Below are 26,234 nucleotides of genomic sequence, written 5' to 3'. Positions count from 1 at the left end.
ATCGAAGGAATGTGCTGTGCCAAACTGTACAGTATATTACATTTATAACATATTTGTGCACAGAGTCATGACCCTTTTTTCCATGTACATTCTTAGCTGCCTGAAAGCAGACTCTCATTCTCTCTCTCTCACACCATCCACCTCTCTCATTCTGTAAATTATTTGGGAATACTGAAACCCGATCAGTGTGAGCAATCGCATGCGAAGGGTCTCAACATGTGGTATTGACTCGGTTATCAAAATTGTTAAATTAAAAGGAAACTCTGCTTTCCAGAAGTAAGAGGCAGTCAGGGGCTACATAAGGTCAGTGCTTCTTGCCATCGCGTGCTGTGTGAGATACAGGCTTGCCAGTGCAACGTGACTCAAGACGTGGTTGTTGAAGGTCTTTTTTTTCATCAGAGCCTTGGAAAATCCATGTCAAGCATCCATATTCCCAGACCTCTCTTTGTAGCAGATCTGAAGGTGGGAAGTGGGTGAAAAAGGTTTTAAATTGTATACGTTGTTTTTGGCATATTCTTACCAGCGTTTTCCACTCATTGCACACTTGACCTCAATGTGGTGTCATCTTATGCAGGTAATACGAGCACTCAAGAGGAACCGTGTTACAGAGGAATCATGATAAGGAAAGGTAATTTAAAAATTACCTTTATAGAAGATTGCTTAGAATCTGATAAGCAGTAGTAGTAGTTAATAATAATAATAATAATAATAATACAATTCTTAAATAAGTACTGTAATTTAAATGTAGGGACGTTGCAGTGCTTAGACATAGAAGATACATTTCTCTGTGCAGAAAGTGAAAGAAAAACGTCTTCAAATTTCTATTTGCTGCTGATAAGGTGAAGTATTTTCGGCCTTAATAAGGCTAGTCATTGATGTCAAGGGTAACTTGTCCGATGTCCGATTTGGTGCCAGATGTTAATGAGGTTGACACCATGACTGCAATATGGACTATTTAGCTGGCTTCAAGTCTTGATAGAAATGTACGATGCAGCTGTGACAGCTTGTGATTGGAATGATCATTTAACAGGGGTAGGAACAGTCTATAGACTTAGAAGTTCTTAAAGAATCTGCACTGCCCCCTTCCAAAGACTCAGTGTAGCTGGGCATTTCTCCAATGTGTGCACATGCATCCCGAAGGGAGACAGAATGTATGAAACTATGGCAGATGAATTCATGTCACCTAATAAATCCCCTAAAAAGCCACTAAAAAGCTGTTTCAGATGTTTGAACCACTAAAAATCTATCAAATTGTACCCCAGAACATCTTTTCTAACTTCTCCAATATAGCACACAGGTAAAACATATAAACTTCATACAGGAGGTACCCAGGCTGCACCCAGGAGATATGAGGCAGCAGCGCTAATCAACCACACCAGTCCGCTGTCTCTGATCGAAACATAAAAAAAAATCAAATTGAAAAATACTGTTAACTTCTCTTTCAAACCACTGCTAATTTCTTTTTACATGAAATACTTTTTCACTTATGAAGTACAATGGAAAATATGATGTATCTTTGTTTAAGTTGTGAACAGTTGTGAACAAAACAAAAATGAATATGTTGTTTTAACTTAAGCCAGTTAATGGAACCTTTTTTTATCTGGTGTTTATTGGCATGTTTGTTAAATAAAATAAAAAGAGCCATGCTGTTTGAATTAGAGAAATAAACTTTTTCTTGTGCAAAATGAAAAGTCTGCTGCTCGTTAGTGATAGACGTAATTAGGTTGTAAACCTACACTGTTATACCAGACTAAGAAACGGTCTGCTCCACTGACTTAAAATAATCATCTAGCATCACTTCCACATCTTGAAGGGATACAAAACAATTAGTTCCTCTTCTTTTTAAAATAAGACACTTTTCTTTTTGTGATCTATACAAGTTAATCCGGTAAGTAAATTAAATTTGCCAGATCCTTTTCACAGGTGGGGAAACTGCTTTATTTTAGAAATGCAATTCCCTTGCACATCTTCCTTCACCTAACTCAGTTATAGAAGTCCTCCGATTAAAGAGACGTTCATTCCAAAAACATTCAAGTCGTGTCCAACTGTCAAGAAGGTGGTGATGACAGTTCTACATGGAACCAGAAAGGTGTTCTTGTCATGCAGTTTAATGTGGACCAGGAGACAAAAACTAGTGCAACCGATCTGATGCTTTTCCGAATGAGTTTGAAGCCAGCAAAATATGCACAAAGCACCACAGGGCACTCTGCAACATGTCAATTCATGCCTACACACATGAAGGGTAGCAGTGCATTGTGGAGCTTGTTTAAGAAAATCTTACCCCACCTATCTTAAAGTATGGATCTCACATGGTTGGATTTCCACTTGTTCGGCCTCCCAAAATGAAGTTCTCTCTTTGTTAAAAAAAAACAAGCAGGACACCATACTAAAAAAAGAGAAAGCAATAAATATTTGGATTTGAGTAGGCGTTCAGGCTTTTTTCCTCCGCATAAAACATTTTCAGTGTAGTGGGGTGCATTAAGGCTGGTGCCATACAAAGCTCATCATGCTCATCCTCTGATTGTGCTGGCTAAACTTCCAACATCTAACAGCCTTACCTTTTCCCTTTTAACAGTTTGAAAACCTCAGTCATTGGCCACTTGTGATCAATACTGTGTTTGCAGACTGCAGACTATATTCATGGGAACCCCCTTTGACTTTACGCTGTGCTATCCAGGGCTCAGTAATTGATTCAGTGATTCTTTTGCAGTTATTCTGCACTTCCAAACCCCTCCAGATGTCTCAGGGTAAATCCACATTGAAAACATTTTTAGTGGAACATTGCAAGTAAAGAAAGAGCGACGACAAAATTAACAATTATCATACAAGTGCAAAATTAGAAGGCACATTAAAACAGTTTTATGGAAAAAATGTGAATTATGTGGAAGAATCTCAACTGGGTGCCTTTCTTCTCTCACATCTGCTGTCTATAACTTTGGCTTTTTCATTCTGTGTTCAGCACCCCCTCGCTGAGTTTTTTTTTCTGTTGTGTGCTGAAGGTTAGTAAAATGTCAGTGGTACCAGGGGGTGCCTGTCTGCCAGTCTCAAGGGTCATAAATGTCATGGGTTCATGCAGCCTCTTAACCCTTCAATGAACATCGGCACTGGTTCCCACCCTGCACGGCACAGCACCAAAGATCAAAAGAAGGGAACAGAAAACCTTAAATCCAGTTTTGCAATATTTCCCACAGTAATTCTCTCATTAGGTCCTGCAGGAGGCTGATGAAGGGGTGCATTAGTGTGATTTCAATGAAAGGAATTCAAATCTCCGCCAGTCATTAAGGCAATTTACTTGATGCATGTCAATCATGTGAAGGCTGCAGTGAACTGTAGGACAAGACAATGGAGCTTTGGAAACTGCGGCCATTTAGTGGTTATTTCTTATCATTGCTTTACTCTTTACTGTTTGAAATTTAGGACCAAACGTAGATTTCAATTCCATTTTCAACCTGTGTTAAGGAGACCTGAATTACTCATCTTCTCAGTGGTGGTACCCTAAATAATGATGAGTGATGGAGACTGAGAGAAGAAGACTGTACCCCAGTCTCATAGGAGAGCAGGGCAGTCTGCTTTATCAGCGGACGTTGCCTGGCTCCATACAGAACTAAGCCCTCAAGCCTGGCAAGTTTTCTGTCTCTCCCTCAGTTCTAAACATTTCCACATCTGGCAGTAAGGTTAAATCAATCCAATTAATGTCTAACTGGATCATCTTAAACTTTGCCTTAAGCTTTAGATTATTTCAAGAGGCCAAGAAACCCTGAGGTCCAGAGCTTGAAATGCCAGTCCTAAGGAAATATGACCTGGCTTCAGTTAACACCTATATTCTTTCCTTCATATATAGTCAATCTCAAAGTATTCCACAGAGCAGAAATGAAACCACATACTACAGATACTGCAGGCTTAATAAGCCTGACTTTCAGACTGACTTTCTTCATATTTCCTTAAATTTGGCTCATTCACTGACAGTCCTCGTGCAATAGGTCCCTTTATTGTCTGAGCAGGCCATGAAGGAACAAGGAAAAACAGTATCTGAGCGAATTCTTTGTCATTTTGCCAATCTAAATCTTGGCTCGCCGTAGTGGTACTATGCGTGACATTAAGCAGCTCTATTCTGAATTTAATAGAAAACTTCAAGCATATTAATGAAGAGAGAGCCTTAGGACACAATTGGAAACTAAGTTTAAGATTATTGAATATACTGCAGGAGTCACTTTTTAGGGAAAGAATCTTAGGTGTGTGGAAGAAAATACATCAGTGCTAGGGAGGCTCAACACTCAAGATTCCCCAAAGAAGGACTAGTCCGTAAGCCACTAATGAACTAATTCAGATATTTTTCTTATTTGGAACTTTTCTTTGAGTCTTCAGGATGAATTTGTGCCTCAATAACATTGTGCCTCATGACTGGCGCATTACAGCAAACAAAACATCTGAGCCAATACATCACAGCACAGCGCACAAGACTACAGGACCAACTATGAAGGAAGAAATTGGAGAACATATCTAAGATTTTATAAGGTGTGCATGGTTTGAACTGACCTGGTAAGAGTAATCCAAACCAGATTTCTCCAAAGCAGCAACCTTTTCCCATAAAAAGCAGGCCATGGGTGATTAAAAAAGACATCAGTAAAATAACTGTAGTGTGTCTGTGTATTGCCATTGACGCAGACTTGCACTATTGGGATTAATAATCCCTGTAACTGATAACGCCTAACACCTGTTGGTTTTCCAAAACCATATTGAGCACAGCATTGCACAATACAGGAGAAGGGATTGCTCTTAGAAAGACATATTGGGACCTCACTGTCGGAGCAGGTGTAGCCCTGGTGTGCTTTCTGTATCGCTGCAAACATTCCAAGTGTCCTGTCAGTGAGAGCCTGTCTTTCTTTTCTTAGGACAGGAAAACCCCAGACAATTAAAGCCGGATCGCATGCGGTCTGTCTGGTGTCAGCTCTCCAGGCCTCATTTCCTGGCCCTCTTCACTTCCTGTTACTGCTGCCTCGCAGCTCCCCAGAGAGGGCAGGAGGAGGAGACGGCGGGACGAAGGTGCGAGAGGGTGCGTGTCAGCCGTACCCCGCTGATGACCCCCTGCCCCCCCACGCACACACTCACACACGCACACTGCCTGTCTGCTGTGCCCCTTCACCACACGCGACACTGCCCAGAGACCACACACTCGCTCGGGGCAGGAAGACCGAGGGGCTCTGCCTTTGTTGAGTCAGGATGGAGATTCAGTAGGTGCTCCCTTTTTATAAATCAAACGGAACAGCTTGCTGTTTTTCGTTTGGAAAATGCGTTAATGCTGCAGGTCGCCAACTGCCGATCAACCCCCATCTCACTGCTAGAACCCCTTGTGCCTGGCGTGGAGGTCTCGTGCCGGTCCTCTGCTAGGAGTGGTCACTACCTTGCATCCACAGCACCGAGAGCGGCTCAAGTCAGAATCAGCCATGGTTGGTAACACTGCAAACTCGCAAGTGACCCCAAAGCAGTTGTACACCAAGACAAGGGAGCCCTCAGTCAACTCAATCTACCCTGTTGCATTTGTAATCAACCTAAAAGTTACCATCTGTTTGCAGTTGTGTGCTTTTTATACAGGACTTTCATACAAGACACCGGTAACAGACCAGGCTTGCTAGCATGGCAGTTTGATCCATTTCCGGTTTTAAAGAGCTGCAGCCCTTCATGGCTGCCCACACTGAGTGCTGGATATTTCCAGCTTGTTTTGCAATTTGGTTTCCATAGACAGATGTTTGCAGTTAAAATTTTACGCTTTTGCGTTTTATTTGTGTATAATTTGTGTGAGACTGCAAAACCTGCAATGCAGTGGGAATAGGAGCCTTTTTATTCTTCTGATTAAGTAAACATTGATTTGGATAGAGTATAAAGATAATATATATCAGCAGTGGTGATATCTTTTGATATCTTTTCATGTGATGATACTGCACCTAGATGTGGTGAAATATGTGATGATATTAGATGATACTGTATATAATCCAGTGGAAACCTGAAACTGTGTGTAGTGGATCTACATGTTCTGAGTTTAAAAACTAATAAGGGTGTGAACAAGGAAAGGTATTGTAAGGGGCACTTAACCCTTTGCTGCCACAACCTTTGAAGTATACTAATGGGTTTAAGTGAGTTGCCCTTTAAGTGATGCAGAAAACATACCAAGCTCAGTCCTGCTCAGTGGCCAGGACTCAGGGGCGCAGCTGTGTTACTGTGCTCCTGGAAGAGGTCCCGTGTGTCCTGGGTTTGTGGTTCAGTGTTTTTCCTCAGCTTCGTTCCACAAGCGTGTCTCATTGCCACATTGCGTGTGTAGGGCCCGTCAGTCGCTAGGCCACAGCAGCTGCAGTTATATGGCTTTGACCGTGTTGTTTTGGATCGGAGCTCTTTGACGCCCTGACCATGATGAGTTCCTTTTTTTCCCCAGTTTTCAGTCCTGGAACGAGCTGTTCTTCCACTCTGGCTCCTGCTTCTGATCATGTCTGCTGCAGCCTTGCCTTGTGAAGTCACTGCCTGGCTTTCACCATTTCTCGGCTGTGTGTGTCATGTTGTTCTTTTACAGTTAGAGGGCTGGTCTAAGGTGATTTGAGCTGGTTTAAAACCCTTAACCTTTGTTTTTTTATTTCCCCAGAATGAGAAGTGAGAAATCTTTGTTCTACAGAGTTTATAAATAAACCTTTTTTATTGTCTTGAACGTGCAAAGAGGACATCTGCTTTGCAAATGCTTTTTCTTGGCTGTTGTGAGGTGCACAGTAACACTGTATAGTTTTTAAGAGAGACAGAGAGGGGCCAAATGAACATGACCCTTGGAGCATCAGTTTTACACCTGTGGAATCCCAGTGTGAGCGTCAGAATCATCATGTGACATCGATGACCAGTTACAGGGCTACTGCTGTAGGAGCTCGAGCCCTGGGATTCTTAATCTGTCCTGCCCCAGCGTTGCAGACAAACACACTACGGGTGGCTAGGTGAGGGTTTTGTGATTTTATTGGGTCACCACGGCTAACCAAGCTTGTGTGGTTGTGTATCTGTGTCTCTCTGTTTGTGTGTAGCTCTGTATGTGTGATTGTGCATGGTTGTGTGGCCTGGTGTGTGTGGTTGTGCGTGTGTGTGGGTGTGTGCGTGCATGCCTTGTTTGCACAACAGGCTCTGGGATACTTCAACCCCGAGCAGGAATAAGCCTTGTTCAGATAACAAATGCACTGATGAAATCACTGCTGAACTAAACTTGAAATGAAATATCCAGGGATTCAGAGAGTGCACTAACGGCAATAATCTGACATTCCTGTAACTTTCCTTTGCATTTTTTCTTCATTTAAATGACTAATGTTGATTTAAAATATCTCTGAACACATAACAGCAGCTTTTATTTTTTTCCATTTGTCAGTTCAAAACCTGAGTCATGAAAACTCTTCGATTGATCTTAGGCTTTTGTTACCACAGTCTTCACTGGTATTGAATATTTCAATACGACAGGAAAGGAAACAGTTGTTACCAATTATTTCCTTTTTATTTCTGCGGCTCCTTCAGACAATTAAAAAAAGATTGAGCTGATGTTGCAACAATGTTTAAAATGTTGCCACACACATTACCAGCAAGTAGTTTATTTTAAGTGTTTCTTTGGAACCAATAGAATGTAGAACTCAGTCAGCATTTTAACACATAATACAAAATCCCAGACATTTTGTATTATGATTATTTAGACTATTAAATCTTAGCAGCAGGGTCAAAGTTTTAAAACAATTGTAGTAATAATAACACCCTTTAGCTAACACCAGAAGAGAGAAACTACATGACCAGCTAATGATCATTTAAGTGATAAATACTGAATCCCAGCAGGTGTGAGAGTGCTGTCTTGAGCCGCCATCAAGTGATGGAGCGGGCTGTGAACTATACCTCCCAGCCCGAAAACCCCTGTGAACACTGAACATGTCGTGTAAGAATGCTTCTGGATGGGATCAAAGTCGGAGACATGCGTGCATTGTCTTCAGGTCAAAGGTCAGGACAGTTCCAGAGGGTCAGGCTCTGACTAGCTGGCCTGATTCCCTTGGCGTTGGATCAGTCACATCAACCGATTGGGCCCGAAGGCTACAGTAGGTGCTAACATGGCAGGGATTGTTTCCCATGCAGCATACAGGGATTGGGGTCAGATGTGTATTAATCTAGTACCACGTGCTTCCGTGGAGACTTTTAAAGCAGATATGATGAAAAACGTAGCTCTCCCCCAGTTTGAGTGGCTTTCCTGTCAATGTTCACATAGGTTAAGTGTAAGTCAATTGTTTCAGTACTGACAATAATTTTCAAACTCTCTTTCTGTTCCAAGAGGGGAGGCTCATTTACACTGTCTAAATCGATATTAATCTTTGTTCATAAGACAACTTAACATTTTGATTGATTTACATTTTGAATTGCTTTACTATGCAGCATTTTATTCTTTAAAGCAGATGTGCTGTATGACTTTTGCTTTCCCACTTTTTCTTTTGCATGTTGCTATCTCAAAACAAATTCAATAGGAATACAGTATAAGATGCATAGCTTTACACAAGAGTTAATCTTTCCTTAAAAATTCCCTTGATTCCTGTACTTTCTGTGGATTGGTCTGCGATTGCCCCGGACAGTTCTCAGGTTGTAGTTCTGGACAAGCCAAAAACATCTGAATCCTTTTGCGATGGAGTGTTTTGTGTGGAGAGGTTATGTGTCTACTCAACCAAGACTAATTAAAACTAATAACTATATACAGTAAAGTGACAGGGGATTCCTTTCTGTCTGACATTTTTCCAGGTCAGTTTGTACATCATGTAAAATCCAGATTTAAGTGCTTTACATTTAGTTCCCTTCTAGTGTTATAAAGTAAACATGCATTTTTTTGCTGGAGAGGAAATGCTGTGATGAAAAATCAGAACACTGACACAAGCTGTTTTTTTTTTCTTTACAAACAGGAATTTATTAAAACGTGCAAGCAGAAGTGTGTCTCTGCAAGTAGTGTATTGTCCTTTATAAAGAAGCCAGAAATGTGAGATGTAACCATGCTGTGTATTTTGTTAAAGAAAAGTTTACATTACAACAGACAAGCATGTTTCTTCCAAACACGTTAGTACACCGTGATATTATTTGTAATGGGTGAATACAAAACCACAATTCACACACACAACAGTGCTGTGGGGACTGGTCTGGCTGTGGACTCTGTTTGGACACTTCAGGCTTTAAAGCTTTTGGTCACCCAGGATGTGATGCATTCCCTCTGTGAGCAGCTGCAGCACAAAGTGGACCCCAACAATTCACTGCTTACCCTAGCTTTCTTCTTCTAGTGAATATCTGGTAAAGACACTTGTCGTACAAGCAAGGAATCTGGTAGGATTAAAATCCGTATATTGTAGCTTTCTTTTTTGGCTGTGTACATTGTCTTATAAAATTGACCAAGCCATTTCGTATGGAAGATGCAATCAGGAGTGCACTGTTTTAAATACTGAATTTATCCTTATTAAGTGGATACGCTCAGGGCTTATAACAAGTGTCATTAAAAAAGCCTATCAAAATGTTACATTCTCATGCACCCATTTCTGTACCTTTACATGGAAAGGCATGGCACTGTGAGTTAGGAAAGACAATTTAGTTATGACACATCTTGGATTTTTACACATACCACAGCATCTGCTCCCAGACATAAGAAGAAAAGCAGCACAAGACTAAGAGTTTGAAAGGACAAGCCCTGTGCTCTCAGCTGAGGAGCTGACCATGTCTGTCGACTGCTGGGATCTGCTGGACTTCAGAAGAAATTAAAGCCCCTCTAGGTCAGCTGTGTGCAGTGAGGTGACACCTGAATTGGCTATATTGCATAGAATAAGAATACAGAACTAAACTGTATAGATGAAAACAAAAGTTAAAAAATAGATGGCATTTTGTTAGAAGTGAACTAAAAGAATTACAAAAAGCTTAGTCACATTTGTGTTACTTCTATCTAAACATCCTCTGCTAACATTTGGCTTACTTTGTTGTGTATTATTTCTAATCAGTGCCACAAGATTCTTTTGTACAGTAGAGCATCTACAGTATTGTTTTAGTTTTCTTGGACCTTTAATTCTGCCGTATTGGTAGGGTAGCGTAAGCTTCAGTGCTTGTATAGTCAGTAAATTTGGCACTCAACATGCACCTGAGAATCTCATCCCTTCAGCGTGCAGTCAGGCCAGCTGCATGCTTCGGTGAAAGACAACGCTTTCACTGCACCTTCTGTGTTCTCCAATAAGACACCCCCTCTCAGCGCTGTGCGGCGGAGTATCATTCTCAGACTCTGCCTGACCTTACAGCATGATCACTGACAATCACTGATGATCATGTCCGCTTGCACCTTTTTATCAGCACTTGGTACAATACGGGGTCTATAAGCATGTCCTGATAGGATAAAAAGGTCTGTGAACAATGTGAACTTTGTAGGATGCCTAATGTGCAAAATGCTTTAGCACATTATAACTCCACCGAAGCTCTTTTGTAAGGCAAAATAACATTGTCACCGTATAACCTCAGTATTCAAAGGTACCAGTGGGCAGGTATAGGACTGTTTGATGGATTACAACAAACTGCGCTGAACCAGTATTTTTTTCACAAATCTAAATTTGCTTTTATTGCTTAGGTCTTTTTTTATGTTTTCATTCACACCTTTTCTTTGTTATTTGAGACTGTAATTATAAGGCATGATTCAAAGAATTCTATATTTGGAATGTAGTCGAAGACTCAGGTTACAGGAATAGAGCTTTAACACTGAAATGAAAAGTAGGATTAGAAGATGTCTCAATGGTGTATTAACCCAATGAAACAAGAAAAGAAAGCTGACTATCTCTTTTAATCTATGACTGTACTTTTTGTGGGTTTTCATAGAAGGATTTGAGCACAAGGAGTTTGTGAAGTTTTATAAGAAGATACAGATGCACTGTTTAATCGTTACTATGACTAGAGCAAGATTTCAATATTTTCTTTGAACCCTAAGTACAATCCTAAGAGAAATCAGCCCTCCTCAGTTCCTCTGAAAATAGGAAAAGTGTGAAATACCAGGGGCCTGTGGTTCAGAATTAAAAGAAACCTGTCCATTAGTTTTGAGGAAAGTGCTGAACACTCCAAGGGGGAAAATATAAATCAGGGAGCTGCCTGCAATATATTATTTGCAATATTACAGCAGAGTATTACACACTCTGCTGTAATATTGCAAATAATATTTTTATGAGACTATTTCTCCAAGCTATCAAGTGTTTCCCCATTTCAAAGATTATATTATCTGTACAGGAGCCACAACGACAGGTGAAAAAACAGATTAGCAAGAGGCAGAAGCGTCATGTCTCTGTGAACTCAGAAGCGTGAAGTCTCACACTCCTTAAATTTCAAGTCAAATCTGACTTCAATTACTGGAGAATCCAGCACGGTTTTGCTAAATATGAGTTGAAACCTTACTGCCCCCCGCCCAAGATTAACAGAGCTTGTCATACGAGTTTCTTTTGTTTTTCTGAGAATATTAATCCTCAGAAATGCTGGAGCTTTGCATTCAAATGTTTCTCATCTGGAACACGTTGAATCTAAATTTGTTAGTAAAAAAACTGTTCTGAATTAAGTCTCTTTAGTGTGATGAGATGAAACCTCTCTTGCAAACAAGCTGCTCCTTCTGTTTTCACATGGGGGATAAGATGGATGAGAATTTTAGAAGTGCCCAGCAGGGGGCTCAAGTCTCCGATGCTGTGGTGTGGTTATTCCACAAAGAAGTTTACAAATAAATCTTGCTGTGTTTATCAATAAGACGCAGCCCCTTGTGTGTGCTATGTGTGTACTTCCAGTCATCAACATGCACTGTTAATGATGTTGTTTTCAGATAACAGTTTGCAACTTCCCCCTGAAAACCACATGGATATGGGCCTTCAGGAGCAGAGTTAGAGAGCTGGTATCCATTCCAGCCATACCTTTGCTATACCTATTTAAACTCATAACCAGTGGTAAAAGAGTTCTGAGAGTATGGACACCAACTTGTAGCCTGACCTCAGCAAAACTAAGCCTAGGATGTGAGCCCTCCCAGGAAAGCCAGGCTCCTGCCGTAAATGATATTAGTGGACCAGTAGGTGGCACTCTTCCCTGTGGATCAGACTTTCCAAACCAACGACCCAGTATAGTGATAGGAGAGAATGAGCTGCAGAATGTGCCATCCTTTGGATTAGACTGTACTGGGTTCCTGGATGTGTGAATATGAGGCCATTAGGATCCAATGTCACTGTTTCATGACTACTTTGAGATTAAAGTCACTGCTTTTGTCTCTCTTTTGTGTTTTGCCGTGAGAGCTACACTGCAGTACAAGACTCCTCGGTATAGCATAGACTACGACAAACACGGCTCAACTTTGGATGCAATACAGAGGACCGATGGAGACTGTCATGCAAAAGCAATTACTTTTACCCACAGCCATTTCACCAAGCTCGGAGGCAGATCTGTATCTCAATGGACCTACACGAACAAACTCTGCAGGGTATCTTCGCTGAATTCTCTACTCGTCTTTAAGTGCTTTGGGCATCTTGTTTTTATGCCCATTAAAAAAAATTACAGTGACGCGTAAACATGGTTTGACTGGAATTCCTTTATATGAACAAATTTTAAAAATAACAAAGCATGAGGCTTATGTGCTAACAAGAGGACAGTGTTAGTGCAAATTGTGTCTCCTTATCAAACTAAGTTTCACAGTATTAAATTAATATGTGTATTGTGAGTCCCTGTTAGCTTCTTCAGTTCAGCACTTTAACACGATTCTGAATAGAAACTGGTAAATAAATGAAAATTACTCCTTCATGCCATACGCTTTAGAAAATGAAAATGCTTTGTTTTGGACAGTACAGGATATGGATACAATCACCACAGATTACTGATGATTGCCTTTAATGTGTATTGCTACTGACCTGTGTGCAAGATGGTATAATTCTAGAATCACTTATTGAAACACTTAACTGGACAAGTTTCTGCGTATTACACTTTAGCATTAGACATGCTCCAGCTTTTCTGTCTGGCAAAAAAAAACGCCTGATACATACTGTGACAGTAACCATACAGGCATGTTAGTGCAGTATCATTTGTGTTCCTAGTCCTCATTCTGCTCTTTGTACAGCTTCAATAGCTGAGAGCCTGTGCCCAATTCCAAAAACAAGAGGAGTAAATCTTAGCAAAGGAGCAAACGTTTAATAAGTGTGCTTCATTCCAATGGTCTTCAGCTGCCGCTCAGCACGTATGAGTTACTACTGTGATTGAGAAACAAAATCAACATTTTTCCATCTGACAACTGACAGTACACCTTTGGCAGGAGAAAAAATGAAAACATGAATCTAGATACACTTATTTAAAAAGCATTAAGTGAAGTAATTATTTTGTCTGACAAGAATAAAAAAAAATCAAATCTACTATGCACCCAGATAAAGTACAGGGTAATACTGTTCTTTTATATGGGGAAGGATCGTGCATTATCAGACAGAGCACTGTGTAATGTTTAGAACAATGGTGACTGATCTGCTTTTCTCTTTGAGGTTGATACACACATTTCTACAGTGGTAGATGCAAGGGATGGATTCTCAGCAGAGTGAATGGTGATCTTGGCTGTCAAATTTCCTTTTCAGCTAAGTCTAACCTTTTTTAAATATTCCCTGGCCTGCACTGTAAGGATTGTTATATCACAGACAAGTGTGCTTTCTGCTCACCCCTGATCCTGTATCAGACAGCTTCACTCATGCAGATTCCTGAAACATTCTTTTAGTTCTTTAGCCCAGCACAGACTTTCCCATACATTTTTTTTTCATGAAAAGTGGCAATTCTATAATTAATTGGAAATCACATCAAAGGTCTACAGGCATTGAACACTGAGCTCATCCTGACTCTTGGGGTTCGGGACATGCAGAATGCTTCTTAATGTGGAAGTGGGGACGTCTTAATGCACTGATTGATCATGGCGGGTAGATCTGTCAAAAACAAAAGGGAAAATGCAAACCCCTCGGGATTCGGGATGGATGTGGGATCGCGTCATGCTCAGGTTCTCGAAGCTGTACCCCAGCGGGGTTCCTAGGCCTTGCCCTCCAGGATGACGGTCTTCAGATCCGCGGGGGTGTTGACACTGAAGACTTTGTGCGAAGAGTTTCTCTTCTCCACCAGTGAAGCCACAGCTTCCCCCAGGTCCAGATGGTTGATGTACCCAGGTCCCATGCGGTCTGGGGTGGCCACTCCTGTGTTGACCTTCACCTGTTGAGCACGATGCACACAGAATACTCATTGAGCGAGAGGGGTGTGATGTAGTGAGAGTTGGCTCTGCCGCCATCTTGGCTCCAAACCCGAGCTTCAGTGGTGTGTCTTGAGCCAAGATGGTGGCTTTCTCACAGAATAGGAGAGACTTCTACTACACAAGACAACTTCAAACCTATGGTGCAAACCATCCAGCCCGAGACGACTCACACATTACATACTTGTATTCTCTACGCTACGGCTTCTAGTATAGCAATCCTGTTTAAATTAATATCCATATGGATGATATTTCAAAGAAAGGTGTCAATTACAGTCATCCTTGTAATTGTGAGGGACGTTCAGGAGAGAGGTTCTCTTATTATTAACTGATTGATTTCATTTCTCATTGTGTGCATGTGGCATTCACACAAGCACACCAACAGATCCTCTGTCCCACCGTCCCTGAGCGTTTGAAGCTGACCGCAAAGGCATTCACTGTTAATCATCCGAATTTTGCGGTCACTGGGGAGCCGTGACTCAGAATGAAAACCATTTAACCCCCACACACACTGCTGTCTAAACGGTGATTCACAAGACAGTGTTTGGATTGGCAGCAAGCCCGTGATTGAAATTTGGGCTGAAACGCAAATCAAGTGGGCATTGTGAGAGAGCGTACCAGGGCACACCTCATCGCAGAGCTAAGACAATGCTCTTTGTGTTCCCAGGAAAAGTGAATGATAGGGGGATGGGGACAGATCTATTGGAAGCTGTTTCGGCATGGGACAAATTGAAACAAATTAATCGCTCAAAACATTTTCAGGAGATGAAAACGATAAAGACACGTCAAGGTTTTCTTTTGATGGGCGCCTTCCTGGTCTTGCAATGGGATTTTAATTGCAAGGTCTGTGGGAATGGAATACATGCCATACATACATAGTCAGACCACTGCCTTCTGAACACAGTGCTACTGTATCCACAGGTGGACAAACACCACCGCTGCCTGCCCTGTCCTCACACACAGCAAATAGCTTTAATAGAGTCTGGGCATTAATGATCCTTTGCAAGAAGCAGGTCCTGATGTGCTCATTCAGCACTTTAAAATGCAATCTGCAAACATGCTAAGAATTCTCTCTCCGAACAGCTGATGGAACGAGCCTCTTGAAGTCCAGTATGCAGGTCTGTGCTAAATCCAGATTATTCGATAAGGAGGAGAAGATTGTGTTGTCAACAGCCTCTGTTCACTTCAGCGTTTGGAAATCAGTGATTCTTTGAAACCAGGGCTTACACAGCACCAGGAGCGATGTGCAAACTCAGCTCACTGCAAGCCCGGGCGGGACCACTGGGCAGCCCTGAGGCTGACTCACCTCGTTCAGCTTGCATGGCACTTCTGGGTACTCCTCCCTCACCACCTGGCAGAACGCCAGCGTGGCCGCTGCCCCCAGGGTCAGGAACCCCGTCCCGGGCATCAGCAGCCTCTCCCCCGCGCCACCTGAAACACACGGCACCCAGGCACCTGAGGAGCGTCCCTGTGCTGAGACTGCCAGAGACGGGCCTCCTCCGGCCCACAAACGCTACCCCTTTTACTAGGTGAAGTGAGATGAGGACATGCTCAAGTCTCTCAAGCTATTAGCTGGAAGGCGTTCTCTTCAAGTGATATCTGCTATGCCGGGTTTGGAGTCCCATTTTAACTGATGGTTGGAATTGTTTCCTGCCACATCTCAGGTCTCGAGATTATTTCATAAAGTTAAGTTTAGGTCTAAGATTATTTAGTTTCAGATTGGGGTTTCCTAAAATTCCCAGGAGTCTCAAATTCAGTTTGAGTGCGGGGGGCTGCAGTGGTCCAGAAGACCAGAGGACTGTGGGGTCCCTTCTGCTTCAGGTAGTAAAAACTCAAGAGGTGTTTGCCCTCTGTGTTTTGAAACAAGCATGCCTTTTAGGTTGTCAGCTGTCAGAGGCCCTGAAAGACGTTTTAATTACGGTGCGTTCGGGTAGGAATGAAAGCTGGTACAGTCTGCAGCCATGCGGGAATGAGTATGGTTCTGCTGTTGTACCTGTTATAGGCCAGGGCTACTCAACTGGAGCCCCACCAGTTAGCTCCATTGCTGTACTGTGATGTAACTAAGTCCTTTACCGCTCTATTGATCCTACTGCTTATCAGTTGAACTAATCAAGGAGAGGGTTGTAGCAAACTTGTGGCACAGATGGACTGGAGGGACAAGTTGAGTAGTCCTGGGTGCTTTTCTACAAACAGCACACCTGCTCACAGTGTCAGACAGGTCTGCGAGTGAACAAGTAGCAGGGGTTTCCCAACTACAGAGCTCTGTGTCGCCTCCTGTTGGCTTCAGTGTGGAGCTGTGGCTAGGATTCTGAACTGGAGGGCTGTAAGTTTCAGTCTTAGGGGGCTGAGGCTGTTTTTCCCTTGAGCAAGAGACTTTGACTTCACTGATCCAGTAAACGCCCTGCTGAATAAATTGTTCTCCAGCTTGTCACTGTGAATTACTGCTACAACTCTTATATGGTGCTTGTAAGTTCACATCCAGACTAGTTTTTAAATGTGTAATTCCAACATTTGGCCAAACATCTCAGAAATAACAAGAACTTAGTTGCATGTTTATTTTACAAGGTGCTACATATGGCCATATCAAACTGTATATTGCTATATTTTTGTTTTTTAAGGTGTGTGACAGGTAAGCAATAACATATGTCACGCTTGTACTTCAATTAACAGCTTTGCCTCAGGCTAACTTGAGTCGGGTTGAATACAAGTCACAGAATACCAACAGAAGTACAACAGGGTTTATGTTCAAAACAACCTTTAATCTGCCGTCTCTCCATGCTGCTACAGCTAGGCCTTTATACAAACCCTGATGCTCAGTTTGAAATCTACAGATGCAGGAATGTGCAAGGAAGGAGAACTGAGCTATAGTTCTATTAATTCAAATAGTTGTCACGGCATGTGGCGATACTCCTTTTCACTATGTTTGGAAAATTCTACCGCTTGCTACGAAGTGGGTAATGAAGAAGACTTCAACTCTACAGACCTATACCGTATGTCCGAAAGATGTTTTCAGTAATTCAGTTGCCAGTTCAGTAAATGACCGTTTTCTTTAATTGGTCATGAATTTGTACAAACGTGTCTCCCATTAAACTAGCCCAAGCGTTCATGAGCAGAGTTTGACACTTCCTGGAAAGAAGCGCGGATTCGAGGTCAGACACGTTCCCATGTGGGAAAGCCGGGTCGGTGCAAATGCCATAGCGATGCTGATCTGAAGAGCTGAACTACAGGTGTTTTGTAAATGATGACACACATCAAGCCAACAAAAAAAGTTACATGTGGTTCTGTGGTACTTATCTATTACAATTCTCTTACAAGTATCTTGTAGTATCGAGTAGATGGTATAATAGATACACTTTTATATTTACCATGACAACCCTAAACTCAGCTCTAAAGGACTTAAGATGAAACAAAGTCTTGTTGAACAATCAGAATACACAGCTGATAAACACACTGCAATCGATAAACAACAGGTTGAATAAAACAGCGATTCAGTGCGTCTGGAAGAGATGGGCTGTGATGTGATTTTTTGTCTCTGCCTTACAGAGATGTGAAACACTCACCTGTGATGAAGGTGTATGTTCCGCTGGGACTATCCTTTACCAAGGGGAAAAATGCTTTCCAGGATGTGAATGTGCTCAGCACTAATGTTTCCAGTACCTAAGAGAGAAATGATAATGGTAAAATAGAGCACTCCTTTTTTCAGATGTCCTGTACCATCTTTAATAAAAAAAACTGACTCCATACAACATGACTGGAAGATTGTGGGTTGAAATCAATCATTGTACCCCTGATCGAGGTGCTTCACACAGATTGCTTCAGTTAGGTGTAATACATTTGGGGTACTGGTGGTGTACCAGTAGGTGGCGCTCTTCCCTCTGGCTCAGACATTCCTTATCAGTGCACCAGTATATAATGGGTATATAAGCACCAGCTCACCCGGTGCAGCTCCTTCAGTGGCTGTGTATGGGGAGGGCCGCCCTGCCACCAGCTGAAGCCCAGCGAGGACACGATGTCCGTCACCTTGCCCACACTCTTCAGCAGGTTGTTCTTGGCTGTTTCAGCTCCCTCCTCAGTCCCTGGGAGACCAGGAGAGAAACACACCCATTGACCGGGGGGACTGACAGGGACACTGCAACTGGTCCTTCTCTTCTGACAGATCAGGGCTTAAATCTGACACTGGGATCAGAGACAACTGATGTTCATTTCGGTTTCAGTTTGGATGCAGAAAATACTTATTGGCTTTGGGTGTTTTTATCTAAAATTAAAATTGATTACATCTTTCCAGAACTCAGTGAAGCATCAGGGAGCCTTTGAGTTGTACTTGAATAATCACAAAAATAGTCAGACGTAAATAATTACCATTTGTTGAGCTCTGATACAGATACATTTTCTGTATCTGAAGTGGAGGATTTTCAGTATCTTATCTTTCAGCCAGGCTTTGACAGGTGACTCAAATTTGGAAACTAACATATTGCTTAGAAATGAAATTTAAACAAAAGTAATTGTGCTATTAATCACACCTTGTAAAACTAAGAGAAAGCTGTAAACATGTCTCAAACACAGCTTAAGCATGGCTGGAAAACGTGCTCCATACTCCTACAACCATTTGTGTAAACACAGCACCCCCTGTTCTTTGTTTTAACTAGGTGTTGTCTTTGTTTTGGTCCAGGACCTGAAATCCCGAGAAGAGAAAGTTTTCTAAGCAACACCAATGTGTCTTACCTACATCTCCCACCAGAGTATAGAGGTTGTCTTTGGTGGAAGGGCTGATGAAGTTCTTCAGCTTTTCCAGTCTGTTGCCATCCCTGGAGATCACGGCCACTCGGAAACCTGGACAAAGGAGGCCAAGGCGTGAGTCGACTGGAATGCTGTGTGTACACCCGATTATATGCCTGATGGATGACTTGCACGAGCTGCCTAGCTCACTCCCTGGGATCCCTCAACGAAGGGGTTAATGACATTGTCACACCTCTGCCGTATATATCACTTACAACCCAGAGAGCCCATCAAGCATCTAGCGTCTAGCAACACAATTAATAACGAACAGTGCTGTTTATCTGCTCTATAGGCTGATGAGAATTACTATAGTATGTGCCCATGAAATGTAAGTCTGAAATCCTATTATTTTTTAATTATGTAATGCAATTACTGGTTTACTTACAGTTAAATTATATTGGCAGTTTATCTCTTTTGGGATAATTAGAATTACAGCTTTATTCTCCATTATTATATAATATTTGTACATTTATCAACACAATCTGTTAGTACATAAATTAACTTATAAGATGCACAATTAGTTGATTTTGATCAGAGACACTTCCATTCTCTGTGGTAACAGAACTAATACCATTTTACTGTTTTCCAAAGAAGCTTATCAGCTTCAGGCATGACTGACAGCACACAGCAGTGTCTTTCAAGACATAGCTTGCCCACAGACTGCACAGCACTTTTGCCCAAGTTACAGGTGAGGCAGTTTTCCAACCTTATTTTGTCACTAATCAAATTTAGTTCTTATCGGGTAAATCATGTGAAGTGTCCATTTCTCAAATGCCATTAGAAGTGATTTTCAGAGGCTAGGTGTAAACTAAGGCTCATCGTCTCGTCAAATGAGCAGAGCTCAAGGAGGGTCACTATCTTGCCTGTTGTTACACACAGGGAGTCCATGGGAGAACTAGGATTTGAACAGGTAACCTCCAAACTGTATCACCTCAGCCCCATGGTGAAACCATTCTAATTCTATTAGTTTTTTTCATGTACAGAACCACCCCTTCCTATATCAAGTGTACTAGTCTTAAGAGGGTCAGTGTAGTGCACAACCGGCCATGTAAAGTAAGATGAAAGACTCATCAATCTACCATTGTAGTTAGCTAATCATTATTTGCATTGACATGGTTGGCAAAGAAAGTTACCCTGCCAGTCTAGGGTGTCTGCAGTGTGTCTAGAAGATTTTACGCAAGTATCACTTCCCAAAATTTCCCAATTTTTCTGATTTTGCAATAGCTTCAATCCTCAAGATCCCACCCCAAAATTACATTCTTGTAAATTACTGATAGATGGTCCTGTTAATAATTAAGGTGCGGGTTTATTTAAATTCTTACCAGATAAAGACAGTGGGAGCAATGACGATTTTCATCAATTACCAGTGCGTAAATAAGTGATCTAATTTAGCAGCTCAGAGCTCAAAAGGGAAAAAAAGTCTTTATCAGTGGTGACACTGGGGTGACACTTGGCAACTGTGCCCTCATGAACAGCTACTTGATCTTCCCTTTAGAAACAGTCTAGACGTGCAGTGACCTATAGGCGCCTGTTTTATTTCTTTTAATGGGAAGCAGCTAATGAAAAAAAGATCTGGAAAAAAAAGCTGGCAAACACACAATCATTGTGCGCAAGGGCACTCAGAACAAGACCAATGAACGGCTCAGCCTCCGACTTTTACGCCTGGCATCAACCTCTGCTTCATTCCTTAAACTTCACGGCTTCAAAGGAAATCCTTGTCCTTCTGGCTCCAAAACCACTTCTCAGAGCCACAGCCATAACGTTTCATCACGAGAAAACAATTGATAACACACCACTGTTTTCACGGTGAGGCCATGGAGAGAGAGGAGAGGAACTCTGAGAGGTAAACTTAGAAATAATTACAGTGTTTCATAGTATCAAATAATAGTATTTTACCTTGTTGTTACTCTGGCTTTCTGTGTACATGTACATGCCCCCACCTTGTCTGGGTGTTGCTATAGTAACCATACGGTATAAACACCTCTGATAGTATATTCTGGCATTCCCGGTGTCTGGTGTAGTAAAACACAGTAAAAACATGTCAACGCCACAGGAAAATATTGTTCTACTGGCAGGGTAGTTTGTTCCACACTCCCACAACCCTTTGGGTAAAGAAGTGCCTCCTGTTATCTCTTTTAAATACACTTCCACTTAGTTTTAGTCCTGTGCCCTTGGCTCGTGTTGGCAGCACACAGTTTAGCCATGGCTGCAGTGCAGGAACTCCATCAACACAGAGAATAATAGAATAATAGAAGATCCTCTCCTGACTCAGGGCATTTTTTGTCTTAAAAGGAGAGAACTTGCTGTGACCTCAGATCTAGCCCCTTGCGGTTCTCAGCTGGGAGGTGTGTTTTCACCCACAGAATGACTGCTGTTGTGGTGACAACAGGCCACAGAGTACCCTTTCTCTTCACTCAACTGTTAGACCTGCCTGGGGGCCAAGGCAACCAACAAGAATTGTCATTGCTTTTTTCTAGTTGAAAACTGAGAGTAAGGCACTTTCTTATATTTTTTCTTGCCTCCTCTACATTGCCTCTTTCCAAAAATGAACCTTTGTATGTTTACAGTTTTTATTGTAAATCACTTGAGATGACAAGTCAAAAAACAAAATATCGCAATCATATCAATATAAGCATGCACACAACTGCCTTGATACAACAGCATCCTACATCCCAACTACCTTTCCAATACGGAGCAATTTCTGATTTTGCATGGTTTTTTTAATGACGGTAAATTTCAGGACAATAGAGGACATGCAGGTTAGAGCATGCTCGCAAGGCAGTCCAAGCTGTGTGGTAAACACACATTACACAATGCTCCAAAACCTGGAAGCTACAGCACAAGATGCAGAAGATTATGTATGATATTGTGATCAGGTCTTGCATCACAGCATAACTGATAAAAAGGGAGAATCTTCTCAAAGCAGGCATACTGAAATCACTGTGAAAAGCAGATACAGATGTTGAATACAATCACAGGTTTGTGCTGTAAAGCAGCAGTGCATGTACTGTGATTGTTCCCCCTTCTTTATGATAGAGATAGGTGATGTACTCTGCTGAAACTGAGCTCTCTGAGCTTTACTCAGTGTTGAACTTACAGACAGGCTCTTTAAACAAGTTGGCCTCTTTTGCTTATGGATTCTTAACATAGGACTGGATATTGGCAAGAACAAAAACACAAATGTTACAATTTAGCCTCTAAATGGTTTTAGGAGATTGTTGCATGTCTAATCCTGCCAGTAAACCTTACTTTGGAATGAGAAACCTACTTCGATGCTCTTTGTTTATGCAGGAACGTTCGAGCATGTGTATTTGCCAGGGCAGTTTTACTCTTACTTCCTTAGTAAGACACTTTATGTAGCAGGGGTGGCCAAGCCCTATTCCCTCTGCTCTGCTCTGAATCCATTTTGTATCAATGAATTTATTACAATGATCAATACTCATTTGTGATCCACATTTTTACAGACGGCCTTAATGAAGTGCAATAAAACTAAAACTGCAGTTTTAAAGACCTCATTGGTAGCACTGCCAAGGGCGCAGCAGGCACACAACAGAGACTGCAGAACCAGACTGTGGCTTGTGGAAATTGCATTCACAGAGTTGCCACATACACACAGCCTGTTCAACACAATTAGCTGGGGCTTGTGCTGTCGGTTGCACCACAGGAATGAGCAAAAGACTGCTTTCCTGAACCTGGATGTGTTCTTTGCATTGTAAGTCATTAGTGGTTGGGGTTTCCCAGGAAATGAAATATACTAAGACTATTTTTTCTGTCAGCATTTTTAATGCCTATAGCAGACATGCTCCTTTATGGTCTTTGCCTACTATAAATTCTAATTACCTCAGTAACAGACCAAAAAGAATTATGGCAAATTCGGTTTTATTACCATAAACTGCAGTAAAAAAAAGTAAAAGTTTTCTCAAATGAGTGGGTTGGGCTTGGTTGATACGTTCTACCATACATGCCACATTCCTTAAAAACTGTAATTCCTGCTCATGGAGGACAAACATGAGTTTTAGGGTGTGGGTTCCTAATATTTTGGGCAGTGATTGAAGATCTCTTCAAATGATTGCCTCTTTGAGACCTGGTGATGTGGTTACATCACTCTGTTTTGTGAATAAGAGTCTGAATGACCTAATTAAGAGCCCAGGTGCAATGGCTTGAGCAACACTGATGTGGATGATGTAAAGATCCATAGTAGGAGAGCCGGATGAAACCTTCAAAGGCATCAGACTGGGCAGGAATTTCAATGAGACTTCATTTCAGACCAGCAATGCTCACCCTTGGGGCCAGTGAATCACACCGTCTTCTGAACTTTATTCCACCTGAACTCTTGCTGTAAACGTGGACCAATCACAAATGTTTACCAGAGGACCCAGTTAGGCTCTGGTTACCTCTAAAGAAGTTTTGAGTCTTTCAGTTTCAAACTCGAGATATACTGTAAGCATGTCATCCACTCACTTGTGATCATTAGAAAGCAGCACACTTGAGGATGCTGTCAAGGCATTTGTGCTGTCACCTACCATCAAATTCTAATGTTTGTGACCTGCATAAAAAGAAACATCCCTGAACTAATAACACAGAGAAAAGAGGCATGGTGCCATAAACAGATACTTCCAAATCAAAGGTTTGGGTTGGTGTGGCTTTAGTGTTGTGGGTTGACACATTACAATAGAAGAATGAAAGTGTGATATTTGATGATGATGTGCTCAGCTTTAGTTGAAAACTGGATTTGAGGATCCTTAATCCTGGTGTTAGACTCCATTTTAACTGAAAATATGTAGTTAAACATTAAAGATCTAAGTCCTCAATGGTACTAAAGTTACACTTATAGTACAACATGGAAGTAATCAAACATAAAGAATGTGTATCTTCATAAAGAAGATAATTTTGTTCTTAACTTCATTTGAAACCTAGCATCATATACATCTCCTTTGCATCATGCTCTGAAGGAAACAGATTTTAATATGCAAACTCTGAACTCTGAAATGTGGGCATTTGCTCTCAAACTGACACATAAACACTGAAACAAAAATATCCAGAGGGAAATTCCTGGGGTTCTGTGCTGGTAATGTATGATGAAAGCCTCAAACCACAAATGTGTTTTACCTACTCTGTATTCCACTTCATTTGTATGAACTTCACCGTAACACTTGCAGAGCAGGGATTCACGATTCAGTTGCAAATTCATGTACCAAACTTGTTCAGTGCCATTAGTGCCAAGTATTAACTCTGGGCTGGAGCTGTTTTAGCACACTTTTAATTGAGGGATCCCAGGCTGTGAAAAGACACTGCAGAAAAATCCTGCAAGATTCCTGTTAGAAATAAACCAATCCAGCATGTCACGTACAGAAAACCTGTAAGATTCAGAAGCATAGGAAGAGGAGTTCAGAGGTGGCCGGTGAATACAGATCACTTCGCATGATTACCAATTCTCCCATTAGGAGTCCTTAATTTGTCCTGTGAAAGCAGTTGTACATTTGGGATATTGTGTATGGGATTTCTATAGGATTCTTGAAAAATCTTCAGAATACAGGAATTCTTCAGGAATATGCCCCCTTCAGCGCTGGCAAGATTGTTTCACAAATGACCCCTGCAGCACTGGTTTTACATTGGCACTTTAATTGTAGACGGCAACTACAACTACAAAAGGACACAGAAATACTTTAAGCACAAAGAAAAACCTATCTTCTTCTGAAGGTTTTTTGTAGTGTCTTTGCCATGGTATTTTTCCACTTTTACTGTGTTTTCATCTTAGTGCTGAACTTACCTTCACTATGTTGTACTACACTGGATGATGTGAATTCCGCGGTGTGTTGTGATAACACAATGACAAATATTCTGTCAAAGTTTATTCTCTTTTTTTCTGATGGGTGATTTATATTTTATAGAGAATATCAGAAACAAGAAAACTGCTGTGCCTCTTTTTCAACAAGGATGTACTAATTCTGACATCATCACCTAATAAATAAACCCACTATGAAGTCGACCTGTAAGCTTTAATTTAAAACTATTAATTGAAAGCGTTATCCTAACGATTCAGCCCACCAATCAATGCAATACACTTCATAATTTCATACCAGCTCAAAACGATTCTTCAAAATGACTCATGAGACAGCTTTACACATCGTTAAAATACTGATCGTTATCCATCGCACTATTAAAATAGATTCCAGCCTTAGACTAACACGTTTTCTTTTCCTCCACATGCGTTTGGAACGCGCCAGCGACGGCGCATAATGCTCTGATCGGAGTCATTTCAATGACTGTGGATTGAACTGGGGCTCCACCTGCGAGGAGTTTCGCACAGGTACTCCAGCATCCTCTCACAGCGGACAGAGGCGCTGCCCAGGTGGCGCTCAGTGCCACCTGTGCACGGTCCAGGGTGCAGTCCCACTCTGCTCCCTGCGTGTGCTGGGCTGTGCCCCGGCAACATCACTCCTAAGTACACACAGCAAGTGCAGTGATGGAGATACGAGGGATTTCAGCACGGTAGCCGGTGCCCTGGTTGTATCACGAAGCGGCTGCATTGTTAGAATACGCTAAAAGTGGTTTCTCTTACCTCTGTCGAGAAGCGCTTTCACAATCCCGGACCCCACGGTGCCCGCACCTCCGAGAGCCAGGACTACTCTGTCAGAGTTAGACATCCTGTGTCTGGCGGCAAATTCCAGGTGACCAAAAAAGCGGGGCGAGAAATAGAAATAAAATCGCCTAAGCGTTATTTGACTGAAAGAGAGCGCACGTTATCCAGGGGTTTAAATGGGCATAGATAGGATAAGAGCCCCGCCTTTCTGGCGATAGAGTCCAGCCCACTGCAGGTGTTAGGCCAGCCTACCCTCTCCGAGCTATTCTATCAACACCGATGTCATTGAACAGAGAATTATTACGAATCAGTTTCTTCCGGACGATTAATTATTACTATCTTTGTTCTCGGATACCTGCGCTTATTCAACACCAACAACAATTGTACCGTACATAGATCTGCACAGATCGTATTTTCTATAAATCGACATTAAGTCTGATTCCCCATATCTCTTAGTTTTAGTTCATTGTCTGACCTATTTTGTTATGAGTTGTATATGAAAGTTTGTGAATGATGTTCTGCATGTTCATAGTGATGACGGAGATATTGTACGGGGATGTTTAGGACATCTTCATTTATTTTGCGACAGGACTG

The 26,234-nt window shown here is 41.7% G+C and overlaps 1 protein-coding gene across 1 annotated transcript; it reads right to left on the bottom strand.

Moving 5' to 3' along the window:
- Positions 1-12,585: 12,585 nt before the first annotated feature.
- Positions 12,586-25,816, bottom strand: LOC102698861 (17-beta-hydroxysteroid dehydrogenase 14). The gene is made up of 6 exons (XM_069181288.1): positions 25,620-25,816; positions 19,004-19,111; positions 18,218-18,357; positions 17,842-17,938; positions 15,588-15,712; positions 12,586-14,244 (listed from the first exon to the last, which is right to left on the bottom strand). The coding sequence occupies exons 1-6, from the start codon at positions 25,702-25,704 to the stop codon at positions 14,068-14,070; spliced, it is 732 nt and encodes a 243-aa protein (XP_069037389.1). The 5' UTR covers positions 25,705-25,816; the 3' UTR covers positions 12,586-14,067.
- Between the last annotated feature and the right edge of the window lie 418 nt (positions 25,817-26,234).

This window comes from Lepisosteus oculatus, chromosome 20 (genome assembly GCF_040954835.1).
Source record: "Lepisosteus oculatus isolate fLepOcu1 chromosome 20, fLepOcu1.hap2, whole genome shotgun sequence".
NCBI lineage: Eukaryota > Metazoa > Chordata > Actinopteri > Semionotiformes > Lepisosteidae > Lepisosteus > Lepisosteus oculatus.
This window is presented reverse-complemented; position numbering and strand designations above follow the sequence as displayed.

Coding starts and splice junctions, on each gene's coding strand:
- LOC102698861 (XM_069181288.1), bottom strand. CDS start 25,704: ATGTCTAACTCTGACAGAGTAGTCCTGGCTCTCGGAGGTGCGGGCACC. Junction 18,358..19,003: donor TACTCTGGTGGGAGATGTAG/GTAAGACACATT, acceptor CTGGTCTCCCAG/GGACTGAGGAGGGAGCTGAA. Junction 14,245..15,587: donor TGCCATGCAAGCTGAACGAG/GTGAGTCAGCCT, acceptor CGTGCTCAACAG/GTGAAGGTCAACACAGGAGT.